Source organism: Ranitomeya variabilis, chromosome 3, assembly GCF_051348905.1.
Source record: "Ranitomeya variabilis isolate aRanVar5 chromosome 3, aRanVar5.hap1, whole genome shotgun sequence".
NCBI lineage: Eukaryota > Metazoa > Chordata > Amphibia > Anura > Dendrobatidae > Ranitomeya > Ranitomeya variabilis.
Window position 1 is genome coordinate 417,492,638 of NC_135234.1, and position 16,061 is coordinate 417,508,698.

At 42.7% G+C, this 16,061-nt stretch overlaps 1 protein-coding gene across 7 annotated transcripts in view; it reads right to left on the reverse strand.

The window, feature by feature from the left end:
- The window catches only part of SCML2 (Scm polycomb group protein like 2), a 135,316-nt gene that overhangs the window by 2,573 nt on the left and 116,682 nt on the right, over positions 1-16,061 (reverse strand). For 6 of the 7 annotated variants that reach the window (XM_077296331.1, XM_077296325.1, XM_077296329.1 and 3 more), the window contains exons 7-13: positions 14,375-14,628; positions 9,876-9,999; positions 6,893-7,096; positions 5,665-5,847; positions 4,387-4,497; positions 3,491-3,775; positions 2,529-2,692 (exon numbers count right to left, since the gene is read on the reverse strand). In XM_077296331.1, coding sequence (XP_077152446.1) covers positions 2,529-2,692; positions 3,491-3,775; positions 4,387-4,497; positions 5,665-5,847; positions 6,893-7,096; positions 9,876-9,999; positions 14,375-14,628 — 1,325 coding nt within the window. The remainder of the gene's footprint in view (positions 1-2,528; positions 2,693-3,490; positions 3,776-4,386; positions 4,498-5,664; positions 5,848-6,892; positions 7,097-9,875; positions 10,000-14,374; positions 14,629-16,061) is intronic. The other variant, XM_077296330.1, reaches the window with a different exon arrangement.

Consider the following 16,061-nt stretch of genomic DNA (forward strand, 5'->3'; position numbering starts at 1 on the left):
CACATTGGGACAGACCTATCAATCACCTCAAGTGGCATTGGTAAAACCAGGCTGGGGGCTCTCCAAACTAGATTTTCTCTTAAATACTCCAGTGTTTCAGAGAAAAATATACCAGTCCAATCGTGCATACAGACTCTGGATTGGGCAGCATGAATCGACTGACAGGTTCCCTTTAATAGTGTACTATGTGACCATGTCATGATCAAGGTAAAAAGTAGATGGGGTAAAGAAGTGGCCTACCATAATCATTGCAGGTTATGGAACAAGGGGAACACTCCACTGTGTCAGCGTCTCATATTAGCTACAATGGAGAAAGCCAAATCCTTTCTGGATTGTGAGTGGTAGTAAAGAGGCCCGGTAGCCTCTTGATAGGTGGGAATCCTAAAAATTTATATTTATATTGGGATGTTTATGATGTTTTCTTGTGGCCCATGGGGTTGGTTCAATCTGACAATGTGGCACTCGACCAAAAAAGTTTGTGCACCCTCCGCTCTAAGTGCTCACAGTAGACAGCCTCAGCGCATGCCTACAAGTTAACACCCATTGGGACAAGTCGGTAATCGGGAATGATCATTCTGTGCGCATACGATTCTAGCTGGCCATTATATTACTTTTCTCAGTGGTTGTTTAACGGCTGTGCTTGGCTTATTTAAGTGGGCCTCATACATGACAAACAGAAGTAGTCATTCCTATCCCCACACAAGATTACTTATTGGCCTATTGGTTTACAAAAAACAGAATTAGAAGGGGTTTTCTTAAAATCGACAACCTCATCGAATCAAGTAGCCAAATCATGGCCATAGTTCACAGGCTCAGCTTCCCTGTGGAGCCAGGAAAGAATAAAAGTGGTTCCGTTGCATTAGTAATATAATATTATATGGAGCACATTCAAATGAAAGGGCAACCCCACTATGGTTGAGAAATTATTCACTGAGGTGGGGGACCCCAGAAGATAGCTTGGTTCGTGTTGCCTAAACAGGTGGAAACTAATACACATTTGTGTAACCTGACAAAGCAGTGTACTATATAGTAGATACATTTCCTTTGATTGCTTCTGCACGTGCAGCAGCACATACTGAAACTGTGGTATATGCAACCAAAAGAGTCATCCCTCTTGAATACTTCATTCATAAGGCCTACAATTTTAGGCCATGTTCACACTTTGAGGGAAATTTCCACTGTGGTTTTGGTTACAAACCCTGAACGAAATCAGCACGAAACAAATGTAGATTTTTACCAGCTCCATTTACTAAGTGTTGAATAGGGTGAAAACCATAATAAAAAATCTAAATAAAAATTAATGAGCATGCTGCAGATTTGAGATTAACACCATGCTTTCACTGTCAGGCGGATTTTTTTTCCCCAACTTGTGACTGGGATTTTGAAAAACTCATTTCCTTGTATTGTAAATTGCTGCGGATTTGTAGGGCAGAATCTGCATCACAAATCTGTGACGTGTGGACTTAGTGAGGACTTAGTGAGCAATGCTAAATATTGGATGCTTTTTCTGCAAGTAACTCTAAGGCCATGTTCACACTTTGCGGGTGACCTCTGTGGGTTCTCCCGCAGCGGATTTGATAAATCTGCAGGGCAAAACCGCTGCGGTTATCCCTGCAGATTTATCGCGGTTTGTTCCGCGGTTTCCGCTGCGGGATTACTCCTATACTATTGATGCTGCATATGCAGCAATATGCAGCATCAATAGTAATGTTAAAATTAAAAAAAAGTTTATATACTCACCCTCTGACGTCTCGATCTCCTCGGCGTTGCACCCGGCGGTCCGGTTCCAAAGATGATGTGCGAGAAGGACCCTTCGTGACGTCACGGTCATGTGACCGCGACGTCATGGTCATGTGACCGCGACGTCACCGCAGGTCCTCTTCGCACAGCAACTCTGACCGGCCGGCCGCGTGCAGCGCTGAGAGGTGAGTATATCATTATTTTTTATTTTAATTCTTTTTTTTACCCCAAATATGGTTCCCAGGGCCTGGAGGAGAGTCTCCTCTCCTCCACCCCGGGTACCACCCGCACATTATCCGCTTACTTCCCGCAACGTGGGCACAGCCCCATGCGGGAAGTTGGCGGTTCAATGCATTTCTATGTGTGCAGAATTGCAGCGATTCTGCACAAAGAAGTGACATGCTGCGGGTTGTAAACCGCTGCGTTTCTGCGCGGTTTATCCCGCAGCATGTGCACAGCGGTTTGCGGTTTCCATAGGGTTTCCATGTAAATGTAAACGCAATGGAAACTGCTGCGGACCCGCAGCATCAAAATCGCCGCGGTTCCGCGCTAAAAACTGCAAAGTGTGAACATGGCCTAAAGTGTCAGTAAACCCTTTCATGTAGAAGAGCGATAAGGGAGAATTAGCCTTGTCAATGTATTACCCGAAAAAGCACCCTACTAGGCGGACAGCTGACAGCTTCTCACCCTACTATTCAGCAAATAAACCATGTTATTAATTGTTCACATTATTTTCCCTAACACAACATTTTATAATAGATCACATTTTTTACTAGTAGTTCTCTTACATGTTTCCGAAAGAGTTCAGCGTGAGGGGCCAATGTCTGGGGATCAGCTTCCTTTACAAAGCGCATGACCTCATCCACCGACCAGGAAGATGGATCTTTACTTTGTGTTCTTGAGGATTCGCGCTCAGAAGAGTTGAGGTCTGGTCCTGTAGTGGAACTTGCTGCTAAAAAAAAAAAAGAAATAGACATTTCCATTTACATTATAGTCATTTGCATTGTTCAAAGCTGTTATGGAAAAAGTGGAATAATGTTGCAATCTAAAATTCTATAGAAATGGGTCCAATCTGCAGCGTGTTAGTCTTTAGTTCCCTCTGATACAAACTGGTAAATACTAAAGCATCATGAGACAGGAAGAGAGCGCATCTTACAGAAACCTGACGTTTTCTCTCCATTTACACAATGCCTCTCTAATTTGTACTGAAGCTACGTTTATAAGGAAAAGGGTGCAAAGCACCCCAGGATCAGGATGAGTATTGGAACATATACTAGAATATGAAGACCCTGCCACCCCTCTTACTCCCTGGCACTGGAGCAGGTGATCAGATGCAGGTAAGTGACAGCACCAGCTGCTGCCTACTCGCAGGCTGCAAAGACATCAGGGTGTTGGTTAGCCTACATATGGTCCATACAGGGAGGAGGTAGTATGTAGGTGTACAACATCCATCATCATAACTACTACTACTTTAGCCCCTCATGTGATGTTGGCAAAAAAAAAACAAATGTCATGGAGGAATCTAATTATTCAAACCCTGACATTAAATGCAAATAAACCCTCCATGTAAAGTATCACTGATAAATCATTTTAATGAATCAGAGGGCCCAGACAGTCACATTAAAGCTTAATCAATGCATGAAGGGGACATACTGTTAACAGACATGTATACATTTTGCACAGACATCTCGGTGACATAACAGCCTTACAAATCGTGAGATTTCTCTGGCATGGTTTCTGCTATGATTACCTTCGATCCTCCGGTGCATCCGGTTTCTGCCACTTTCATAGTAGCAGCTGTTTCCTGCTGAGCTGGAGGATGATCTGCGTACCAAGGGAGTAGTGTTTGAGGTAGGAGTCATAGGCTGAAGCGAGGCCCTGTAAAATGCTGGCGTGTTGCCCGCAGAACGGTACTCGGCTGTGTTACGGGGTGAAGAACTGGGGGGATTGACAGCGCTGAGTGCTGAATCCATGGATTCCTCCGCATATCTGGGATCTTTTGGATTCTCATTCTCTTGCAGGGGCAAGGTTTCAGCTGTCGGTGAAAAGACATGACTAGAATCGATTTACTGCTTACAAAATTAGACCCGAAGCAATGCTCGAGTACAAAGACTGTCCTTTACGATGTGTCAGCCACTACATTGTTCCAAGAAAATCTAATTTGGGACTAGATTTATTTCACATGCATTTCTATCCGTGGGAAAAGTTACCTGCAGCAAACTAAGGGAACAGACTGGAACACTGTGGAAAATGGACAGTTCACATTGCAAACCTCTATTCGTTAGGGATACATAATGTCCAGAAAATTATTAACGAGGTTGTTGGGTTTGGAAGACTTTCTGTAGGGAGCACAAGCAATTTGATATTACCAGCACTTGGAAACAAACTGCAAGAAAAAAAAAAAGAATAGCAGGAATCCCTCTGCAATCAGTACATTGCTTAGGGCATACTGTGTGCAGTACAGGGCAATCAAAAAGGGAAAAGGGGTTCAAAATGGTTATGGGCGTATTTCTCAGGTATCTGACTGTTAACATGCAAACGTCTGGCTCCACGAGAGTCCGTGCCACCTATAGCGACAATGACTTCTCCCTATCACCCTGATCAGACGTTTGTGTAAATGACATGCATGCACTTATCCTCACTCACCTTCTGATGGGTGGGCTTCTGCCCTGGGTAACTTTGGAGAAAGCGGAGCCGTGTAAGGGGGAGACTCTTGTAGGAGTCTCTTGTTGTTCCTGTCTGACAATTCTTCTTTTGCTTGAAAAAAAAAAAAATAGAATAATTTAGAGCTATTTTGCAATCCTATGAGCAATCTGTATTTATATGGAAATGACAATATGCACACCCTAAAAAAAAAAAAGGACCACAAGACAAAAAGACCATTGGTTTTTGCCAGGCAGATAAATGTTGCATTGCTCCAGACGTGACGGGAGGAATAAGCAATGGTGATGAAACACTATACTTAGCCAGTCCTGAAAGAGCAACTGAACAGTTCCTGCAGATTTTTCCAGAATTGTATAACATTGGTAAAACACATATAAAGTAAAGAAGGGGTATTACTTTTTAACATCTTACCAAAGTTCACCATCCAACCTGATGGAACTGGAGAGGATCTGCAAGGAAGAATGGCAGAGGATCCCCAAATCCAGGTGTGAAAAACTTGTCGCATCATTCCCAAGAAGACTCATGGCTGTACTAGCTCAAAAGGGTGCGTCTACTCGATACTGAGCAAAGGGTCTGAATACTTATGACCATGTGATATTTCAGCTTTTCTTTTTTAATAAATTTGCAAACATTTCTACATTTCTGTTTTTTCAGTCAAGATGGGGTACAGTGTACATTAATGAGAAAAAAATTATCTTTTTTGAATTTACCAAATGGCTGCAATGAAACAAAGAGTGAAAAATGTAAAGGGGTCTGAAGACTTTCCATACCCACTGTAAATACAGACTACTGTATGTGAAAAGAGCTGCTCACACACTACACCTCTCATTAGAGGAGAGCTGTAGTACGTGAGTAGTGCTTGTTACATACAGTGCTCTGTATCTATCCCAGGTACGAGGGCATTATTCCCAATGCATGTGTTGTTCGTAAGGACATACTATACTACTCTGCTCCCCCCCCGCCTAATAACAGCTGGCAGTGAGAGCTGTGCGACCTGGTTAGACATCAGTCTTGCCACATTACATAGGTAAAGCAGTCTATGACATTCTCCGGGGGAGTTTTCTTTCCCTGCATACCGCTTTCGTGCTAAGGATTTGTCAACGTCATGCAGGGCAAAAAAATTACAAGCTCTCTGCCAACGCCACCCTCCTGGTGAGCGTATTGCTAAACCAAAAACACTGAATTGATCTTTAGATTAGAATATAGAAATAAATAAACAGCACATTAATGTTACATCATGATTCAATACGGGATTCTTACAAGATTTGCTTCTGTCGTAGTCCATTGGGCTTTGTGCTCCCCCCATGTAAGGGCTAAATGGCTGACTACTGAACAGATTATCACATTGCAGGCTGTGGCATAATTTTTCCAAGAAGCGCAGTACAAATGACGCACTGTTGACGGATGGCAGATGAACGGAGTGCAGCTCACCATCAAACGAAGCTGGGGATACAGAGAAAGCAAGGTGAACGACAGTATAAACATGGCACTGCATATTAAGAAAAACTAGCTAACAAAGAGCTGACATGAGAATAGTCAACTCGGTTCTGCGGCACACAGGATATTCATTCAATAGGTCGGCCAGGAGTCTCTCCAATGTTAGGAATGGTAATGGGATTAAAAGCAAATGTTTTAAAGTACATGTGTTATTACATGCAGAAGGAATTTTACCCCCAATATGGAGCTATTGTAGTATGCCCCATAGGGCCTCTAGAATAGATCAACATGTTAGATTATAGATTGAACTCTATCGACTTAAAGAAGCACTCCTCCCATCAAAGCTTTAATCCTCTTAATATATTGCAGTCATCATATTATATACCACTGTGTACTTACAATTGCTCATTTCATCTTTCTACCCAGTTAATCTCTTTTCTCTGCTTTATAAAGAAACAGGAAGTCTCTTTTGCATGTATCATTCCCCTCCTCAACTCCTAACCCAGCTGCTCCGCTCCTCCCCTCTGCCATAGACATTTGCAGTAATGACTCATGACTTGTGCAGAGAAAATTGACCTCCTGTTTCTCCATAGAGCTTAGAAGGATTCAGCTAGTCAGTTTTTAATCACGATATAATAAACCTAATGGAAAAGAGAAGAGTTAGCTGAGGCAAAATAAACAAATGCAAGTACACAGTGCTATACAATATGATCTATTTATTTTACTCACTCATATAGGGCCATTACTTCCACAGTGCTTTACAGACATTATTGGCACTGTCCCCTTTGGGGCCCACAATCTAATTTCCCTATCAGTATGTTTTTGAAGTGTGGGAGGAAACCAGAGAACCTGGAGGAAACACACGCGAACACAGGGAGAACATACAAACTCCTTGTAGATGTTGTCCTTTGTGGGATTGCAATATATTAAGAGGATAAAAACTTTGATTGGAGGATTGCTTCTTAAGTCTACTATCAACCTTAAAAAACTAAAACTATAAAATCTAAAATGTTAGCTATTACATCTTATGATGTATGGAATGTAAACCTGCCTGTGATAACTTCTCCCCCATGATGTCCAGACTTCAGGAAGCCAAACACTAGTTTAGAGATGTGGGCACATTCCACGCAGGCTTGTACTGCCAGTTGTAGCACTACGTTCACTGGACCTGGCCCAAAATGGTCTGGGAGTTGTAGTACTTTCTTCTTATCCAGATGAGGGCCACAGTTTCCATGTTTGTTCACGTAAACGCAAACTAAAAATAAGAAATGTATTTTATTGTAACATGTATGCAATCACATTATCTATGAGGCCAATGTTTACTAGTTTCATTTCATAGTGAGAAAAAATGCTTATGGAGCATTTAAAGTACATAATCAGAGAACAACCCAATTATCGGCAGATCACCTGATGTACAAGTTAAAAAAACTGTTCATCCTGTGATTGAATTGTTTATGCTGGTAAAACAATCATTCTTATTAGGAGCACCGTGTAGACAGGGGATGTGCTGTAGATAAGATGGTACTCTATGGGGAGAACATTATGGCATTCACAATCGATATATCCCAATCATTGCTCATCATAAAAAGTAAGCAGTCCAGTAATTCAGAGCAAATGGCTCATTAAGGTGCTCTGATGGGTCGAAATTGGCATACCTAAATGCACCACTAAAGTATGTTCACAGGTAGAAGATTTGCTAAGAAATTATCTGCAGCAAAATCCATGTTATACATATATGTTATTTTATTATATAAAATCCACAATGATTTCCACATATTTATGAAAGTCTCATCTACTAAGGCTAAATTCACATTTGTGTATATGTGCGCAGCGTATCATCCGCATACACAAACGCATGCCAAAATGTATGTTTACGAAGCGTTTTTTATCCGCATCAGCTTACGCATGACAGAAAAAAACACTGTATGTGTGTATGCGTTTTTGCCTGCATTTGCATTATGCGCATGCGGTTGATATTTCCAAGAGGGCGTGTCTCAATCGGTTCCTGGATATGCGCAGTCCGAAGTACGCAAGCGCATCGAACACATGTCCTTGCGTACGTATGAGTTTTCATAGGCAGTAATGCGTTTTGTTGATGCACTCATCGGCATGCCTGCCTGCTCATATTTGACGGATTTTTTAACGCCTCCAAAAATGTTGCATTCGCCGCACACCGTGAAACGACGCATGTGTACGCAAAAGCATGCGAACACCATGTTAAATATATGTATGCATGACGCATGTGGATCAAACGTAGGCACGCACAGACGCAAATGTGAAACCAGCCTAAGCTGGTACAGAAATAGTCTGATTTTTCTCATGCAACTCTGCAATGTGTGAATACACCCTTATATGCACACAGACACTGATTGCAGTTCTATATAAAAGGTCAATCATCCTATTACACACTTAGGCCTGGGTCACACTAGAGAGGAATACGGACGTATGAAAGGCGCAAAAACAACGCACTGCACACGGACCAATGTTTCTCTAAGGAGCTGCCCTAATCTGCCGTATATTTCTCGGCCGTATTTTACGGGCTGAGAAAATCGCAGTATGCTGCGTTTGTCAGCGTATTGTGCAAAAAATCCGCCAATTAAAGTCTCTGGGGGCGAGAAAACTACGGATTACACACGGACCATGCGTGTGACTTGCGGCAAATACGCAGCGGTGTTCTATAGAAAAGCCGGCAATTCAGCGCGGTGCACAGTAACATCACACTGACAGGTTAGAATAGAATAGCTAAAATAAATGTCTACATAGTATAGGTGTGTGTGTATGTATATATATATATATATAGATATATATATATACATACATACATAAATGACACACACACATATATATATATATATATATATATATATTAGTTATATTTATTACAGAGCTAGATAGCACAAGAGCCGGTAATTCAATTGCCGGCTTTTGCTATCTCCTTATCAAACCCGACAGGATATGAGACAAGGTTTACATACAGTAAACCATTTCATATCCATTATTTTATTACATATTCCTCACTAATAATGTAAGAAGTGTCTGTGTGCAAAATTTGGGAGCTCTAGGTGTTAAAATAAAGGGTTAAATAATGGAAAAAACGTTTTCTCCGCCAGAGTGGGAAAGCCAGTGACTGAGGGCAGATATTAATAGCCTAGAGAGTGACCATGGTTATAGCTCCCCCCCCTGGCTAAAAGCATCTGCCCCCAGCCACCCCAGAAAAGGCACGTCTGTAAGATGCACCTATTCCGGCACTTAGCCTCTCTCTTCCCACTCCCGTAGAGAAAATTGTGCGGGTGCCCACGCCAGTTTTTTCCGTGATTTAACCCTTTATTTTAACACCTAGAGCTCCCAAATTTTGCACAGACACTTCTTACATTATTAGTGAGGAATATGTAAAAAAAAAAAAAATAAGGGATATGAAATGGTTTACTGTATGTAAACCATGTGTCATATCCTGTCGGGTTTGATAAGGAGATAGCAAAAGCCGACAACTGAATTACCGGCTTTTCTGCTATCTAGCTCTGTATTAAATCTATCTATCTATCTATCTATTTAGACTGTATATATGTTTTCACGAATATTTGAGCCCATGGATCCATTCTATGTCCATTTTGCAAGCCGGCGAGATTTCGTACGGATGCCATACGGAGGTTTACATGCTCAAAATACGCAGCCACACCTTGCCTACGGATGACATACTGATCACTGTTCAGGGAACATTTCTGCGTATTTGGTCTGTAAAAAACGTACCGTATTTTTATACGTTGTGCGTCACTCCAGCCTTAGGATGTGAAACCTTAGGATGTAGCAGAGCCGTGTTTAATGAGAATTGTCACTTAACACCTCATTGTGATATACTGATGTTTTTATATGGTTTAGGGCTGCATAAAAGCCTACTGAGTGCAAAAGGGAAATTCAATTCCGCCATGCCATACTACTAAGCTTCCACATCCCAAATGTGCAAGATGGCTTGTGAATCCACAGGCATAAATACACAGCAGAGAAAGCATTCTCATAATGGAGCGAAGAGACATTACCTGTAGAAATCACAGTCAGTGAGGAGTTTGTGATGCCACCGACATCTTTTATCAGGTGAGATTTATTCAGGTCTCCGTCACAGTTAGCAGGAGGGAGTAATGGATGTAATGGCAGGATCTCTTTCTGAAAAAATAAAACGGGGACATAAAAGGTTAATAATTATAATCGGAAGATAAATGATGAAAATATTACACACACTTCACATTGTCTAGAACAAAATGAGTGTCACAGATGCCATTATCCAGCCCTTGGCAGAGGAAGACTGGAGAGGACCTTCAATAGAAAGTTTTGGTGTCTTTTGCCTGAGGGTCTGGCAAGAACATACAAAGTAATTACTGCTGCTTCACTGAGGGGGGAAACCGCGTGCCTGGATAACAAAACATCTATTTTTAAAGTTCAGTTTCTTAGAGCACGTGTTTGCCAACACCACAAAGTGATGAACAGTAGCCTGTGTTGAGTGTGACACAGACCGGCACTATGACGGCTTTGATACGATTGCTATTAAAATTTTGAAATGATCCTTATGTGCGACTACATAATGAGGCGGGAGAAAAGGTGCTGGTGTGAGCAGACTGGCTTCACAATCGCCTGCATGCAAATAACTGCACACATTCTGCATTAAATTACCGTCTGTCCATCATTTTCTAGGACAACAGCACATTGGGGATGAAAGCGGAGCTTGTAGATTTCCCTGCAGCTGCTTCTACATGTCTATAACCATTAATGCTGTATTGATAGCTGAAACCAATTGCTAGTCATCAATACACTGAGAAGTCAATCTGCCCTCCAGCTGCTCTGAAACAGGACCTGTCAGCAGCCCCTCTGCTAGATGTGATCTGCTTTACATAGTGGCCATTGTCCTACAGAGCCACATGTTCCTGGAAGAGTGCATGTTGCTCAGTCCCAGGCAAGCAGCAGCCTCTCCGCACAGCCATGATCTCAACTGTGTGCTCCAATTCTATATTATGTGGCCGGCAAGCACCCTTCATCTTTCATATCGACTACCATGCTTGATTCTACAGAGGGCACAGTGGGCTGCCTGGCAGCAAGCAATAAACATTATAGTGTTGTTTTTTTCCAGTCAAATCTCTGACACATACAATACACCACTGCCTGCTAACAGAATTGAGGTGATTTTTTTGGTACTCAGAAATTAATGGTCAATTCTTAGGATAAACCCTCCATATCAGATGGGTGGTTATCTGACCCCATCCCAACATTCAGCTGAATAAATTATCTGCCGCACTCCTAAGGATATGCCTTTAAAGCAAAGTCCTTGTGAAGCCTAGAAACAAACACTGAAGGAAAAAGAGAAACGTGTGTGTGTGTGTGTGTGTGTGTGTGTGTGTGTGTGTGTGTGTGTGTGTGTGTGTGTGTGTATGTATGTATATATATATATATATATATATATATATATATATATATATATATATATATTTACATATTTACACACACACACGCAAAGATAGTTACAAACCATCTCCACAGTAAAACAAGGGCCAGCTAGTAACAAGGGTCGGCTAGTAACAAGGCTCGGCTAGTAACAAGGCTCGGCTAGTAACAAGGCTCGGCTAGTAACATCAATGGGTTAGTAAAAACAGTGGGCTAGTAACAAGGGTCAGCTAGTAAAGCTCGGATAGTAACAAGGGTTGGCTAGTACCAACAGTTGGCTAGTAACAAGGGTCATCGAGAAACAAGGGTCGTCGAGAAACAAGGGTCGTCGAGAAACAAGGGTCGTCGAGAAACAAGGGTCGTCGAGAAACAAGGGTCGTCGAGAAACAAGGGTGGGCTAGAAACAAGGGTGGGCTAGAAACAAGGGTGGGCTAGAAACAAGGGTGGGCTAGAAACAAGGGTGGGCTAGAAACAACAGTGGGCTAGAAACAACAGTGGGCTAGAAACAACAGTGGGCTAGAAACAACAGTGGGCGAGAAACAACAGTGGGTTAGTAAAAACAGTGGACTAGTAACAAGGGTCAGCTAGTAAAGCTCGGATAGTAACAAGGGTTGGCTAGTACCAACAGTTGGCTAGTAACAAGGGTCTGCTAGAAACAAGGGTCTGCTAGAAACAAAGGTCGGCTAGTAACAACAATGGGTTAGTAACAACAGTGGATTAGTAACAAGGGTCAGCTAGTAAAGCTCGGAGAGTAACAAGGGTTGGCGAGAAACAAGGGTTGGCGAGAAACAAGGGTCGGCGAGAAACAAGGGTCGGCGAGAAACAAGGGTCGGCGAGAAACAAGGGTCGGCGAGAAACAAGGGTCGGCGAGAAACAAGGGTCGGCGAGAAACAAGGGTCGGCGAGAAACAAGGGTCGGCAAAAAACAAGGGTCGCTAGAAACAACAGTGGGCTAGTAACAACAGTGGGCTAGCAACAACAGGGGGCTAGTAACAACAGGGGGCTAGTAACAAGGGTCAGCTAGTAAAGCTCGGATAGTAACAAGGGTTGGCTAGTAGCAAAGGTGGGCTAGAGGATTATGTAAGAAGCAATACATACAAAACAGAGCTGTAACACATGTTATAGAGATCATTTTGAGATATACGTATAAAGCAGTTTGGACACCCCGCTACTCCCACAATTGTCAAGCTCTCACATCCTGCAGGTTACATGTAGGTTTTGCTCCTTAAAGCCACAATCACAAATCAGAGGCGCATGGACCCAGTAAGTATCTCCTATTCTGACCCTGTAAATTGAATCAAAATAGAACATGCTCCGAGTTTAACGGATCTATGATTTTAATAGATGTCTGAATACATCCCATCCATCCTGGACTACATCCCAACTACATCCCAAACTACTGGAACAACACGTCTACCTTGAACTGTCCTCCCATCTCTCTTCTTACTCCCTCTTTGAGCGCTTACAATCTGGCTTCCGGTCACACCACTCCACTGAAACTGCCCTAACTAAGGTCACCAATGACCTCTTAACCGCCAAGAGCAAGCGACACTGCTCTGTCCTCCTCGACCTGTCGGCTGCCTTTGACACAGTGGACCATTCCTTATTATTACACACCTTCTCATCCCTTGGCATCACAGACTTGGCCCTATCCTGGATCTCATCATACCTAACAGACCGGACATTCAGCGTCTCCCACTCACACACCACCTCCTCATCTCGCCCCCTATCTGTCGGAGTCCCACAAGGTTCAGTCCTTGGGCCCCTGCTCTTCTCCATTTACACCTTTGGCCTGGGACAGCTCATAGAATATCATGGCTTCCAGTATCACCTCTATGCTGATGACACACAGATCTACATCTCTGAACCAGATATCACCTCCCTACTAACCAGAATCCCTCAATGTCTGTCCACTATTTCATCCTTCTTCTCCGCTAGATTTCTGAAACTTAACATGGACAAAACAGAATTCATCATCTTTCCCCCATCTCACGCGACCCCCCCAACGAACCTATCCATTACAGTGCATGGCTGCCCACTCTCCCCAGTCCCACAAGCTCGCTGCCTCTGGGTAATCCTTGACGCTGATCTCTCCTTCAAACCACATATACAAGCCCTTTCCACTTCCTGCCGACTTCAACTCAAAAATATTTCACGAATCCGTACATTCCTCAACCTAGAATCTGCAAAAACCCTAGTCCATGCCCTCATCATCTCTCGCCTTGACTACTGCAACCTCCTGCTCTGTGGCCTCCCCTCTAACACTCTCGCACCCCTCCAATCTATTCTAAACTCTGCTGCCCGACTAATCCACCTGTCCCCCCGCTATTCCCCGGCCTCTCCCCTCTGTCAATCCCTTCACTGGCTCCCCATTGCCCAGAGACTCCAGTACAAAACCCTAACCATGACATACAAAGCCATCCACAACCTGTCTCCTCCATACATCTGTGACCTCGTCTCCCGGTACTTACCTACACGCAACCTCCGATCCTCACAAGATCTCCTTCTCTACTCCCCTCTTATCTCCTCTTCCCACAATCGTATACAAGATTTCTCTCGCGTATCACCCCTACTCTGGAACCCTCTACCACAACACATCAGACTCTCGCCTACCATCGAAACCTTCAAAAAGAGCCTGAAGACCCACCTCTTCCGACAAGCCTACAAACCTGCAGTAACCACCGATCAACCAAACCGCTGCATGACCAGCTCTACCCTCGCCTACTGTATTCTCACCCATCCCTTGTAGATTGTGAGCCTTCGCGGGCAGGGTCCTCTCTCCTCCTGTACCAGTTATGACTTGTATTGTTTAAGAATATTGTACCTATTTTATTATGCTACCCCTCCTCACACGTAAAGCGCCATGGAATAAATGGCACTATAACAATAAGTAATAATAATAATAATAATAATAATAAATCCTGCTCAATAGGTCTGTTTGCAAACCAATAATAAAAAAATAAGGGGCAGCACACAGACATTTCACACGGATCCGTAAATGCAAACTTAGTGCGGAAAAATAGCACGGTTGATCAGTTTGTGGACAAATATGTGTTTCGTCATCTTAAGAAATGCATGAAAAAAAAATGTAAATCGAAGGTCATCACCTTTCTTCCCGGTTTTAATCCTCTGCGCCTTGTTTTTAAGTTATCAGCATTTAGGACATTTTTCACCAGTGTTGGGTTCTTTGGACGCTTGCCTTTTCTTGGAGGAGGAGTGGGAGATGGTGCTTCTTCAAGGGGCTTGTCTCGAATAGGTTTCCTCCCTTTCTGTGCCAACGCAGGTTTCTGGGGTGACTGCATGGAGCGTCTGATACCCTTTATAGAAGAGGGTGAGGCAGTTGTGTTTTTGGATAATGAGACTGCACAGAATAGAAAAGAATATAATTAGTTCTAATTTTTATACTATACATCACACAAGACAAGTGGAAATCCTCAGGATTTTTTACATAAAAAAAAAAAAAATCACTGAACCATGGCATACACTATCCTTTATGGTATTCCTTCAGTAAAGGTTTGCATTATGAACAACCAAGGGGCGAATTTCTATATTTTCTACCTGCTAATCTGCAGTAAATATGGAGACAAAAGTGATTTATACTGGATCCAGAGTAATGAAATCAATGTACTGTCAGCTCAGGGCCCTTATCTGCTACAATGTATCTTATTCATAGGTTAATGCTTTCATATATTTGTGTTGTGAATGATATGATATGCGTGACTGCAGCGCTATTAAACTTGGGCACACAGGGTCTCATTCTGGCAATCAATGTGGGTCTCAGATTCAGAATGACCCCTTTAAGACTTCTATTTGCCATTTGGGCCCATTTTAGCCAGCTAAAATAAATTTTCCAGGAGTTTAAAATATGTACTTTAACATAATGAAATGTGGTAAAACAACAATACTGGGATAAATTCTTTGCCACTTCAAGTCTGACGTTCTTGTCATAGTTAGCCTACAGTGATGACATCAATGATTGGCTGCACGGCACATCGAGGCTGCAGAGAAGGAAATGAGACCTGGTGGGGGGCCACTGGAAGGTCAGTGCTGAAGAGGCAGATTTTACCAATACTCATTGGTTACCTTTGTATTTGTGCCATTTCCTACTATTAATATAATTGACAGGCCATAGAAATAGCATAGACAGAAATGTTTGTCCAGTAGTGACCTGGCTTTTCCTAATGAGGATCGTGAACAAGCCATAACCCTAACAGGCTAATTAAGGGCTGAAACCTTGGTCAAAGCTATCTGAGCACACAAACTTTAGCCCTTTTTAGAGATCATTTCATCTTCAACTTGCTTAATTCTTCACAATACAAGTAATTTTGACCAGGGGAGCCCAAACTTTTACATGCCACTTGCCTGATACTTCTTTTCCTTCATTGTCTGCTGCGAGGGTCTGTCACTCAACTTTGTAATAATGCAGTACTCAGAGCTGCTCGGAGGCAGTTTACATTTGGCTAATTAGGGAGATGGTTCACCATATAGGATGACATTTGGAAGCCTATTGTCAGAAAGCAAAGCAACTGGTCTCTAGAAACCAATGGACACTTAAGGCATGATACCTGCATTTTTGTCATGGGTATGTGGATGTGTATGCGCAAGACAGCGCTTTACTCCACTCAAGAGCAGCCAAGGAGAAATCCTGGCACATAAAGAGGAAACAATGCCCTCTAGTACAATGTGAACGTGGTTGTTTCCTTCCACACAATAGAACTCAGTGTCTCCTTACCAAACAAGAATATGGAGTGTTACAGGGAAAAGTCACTGAAAGGCAAAGTTCAAAGGGGCCAG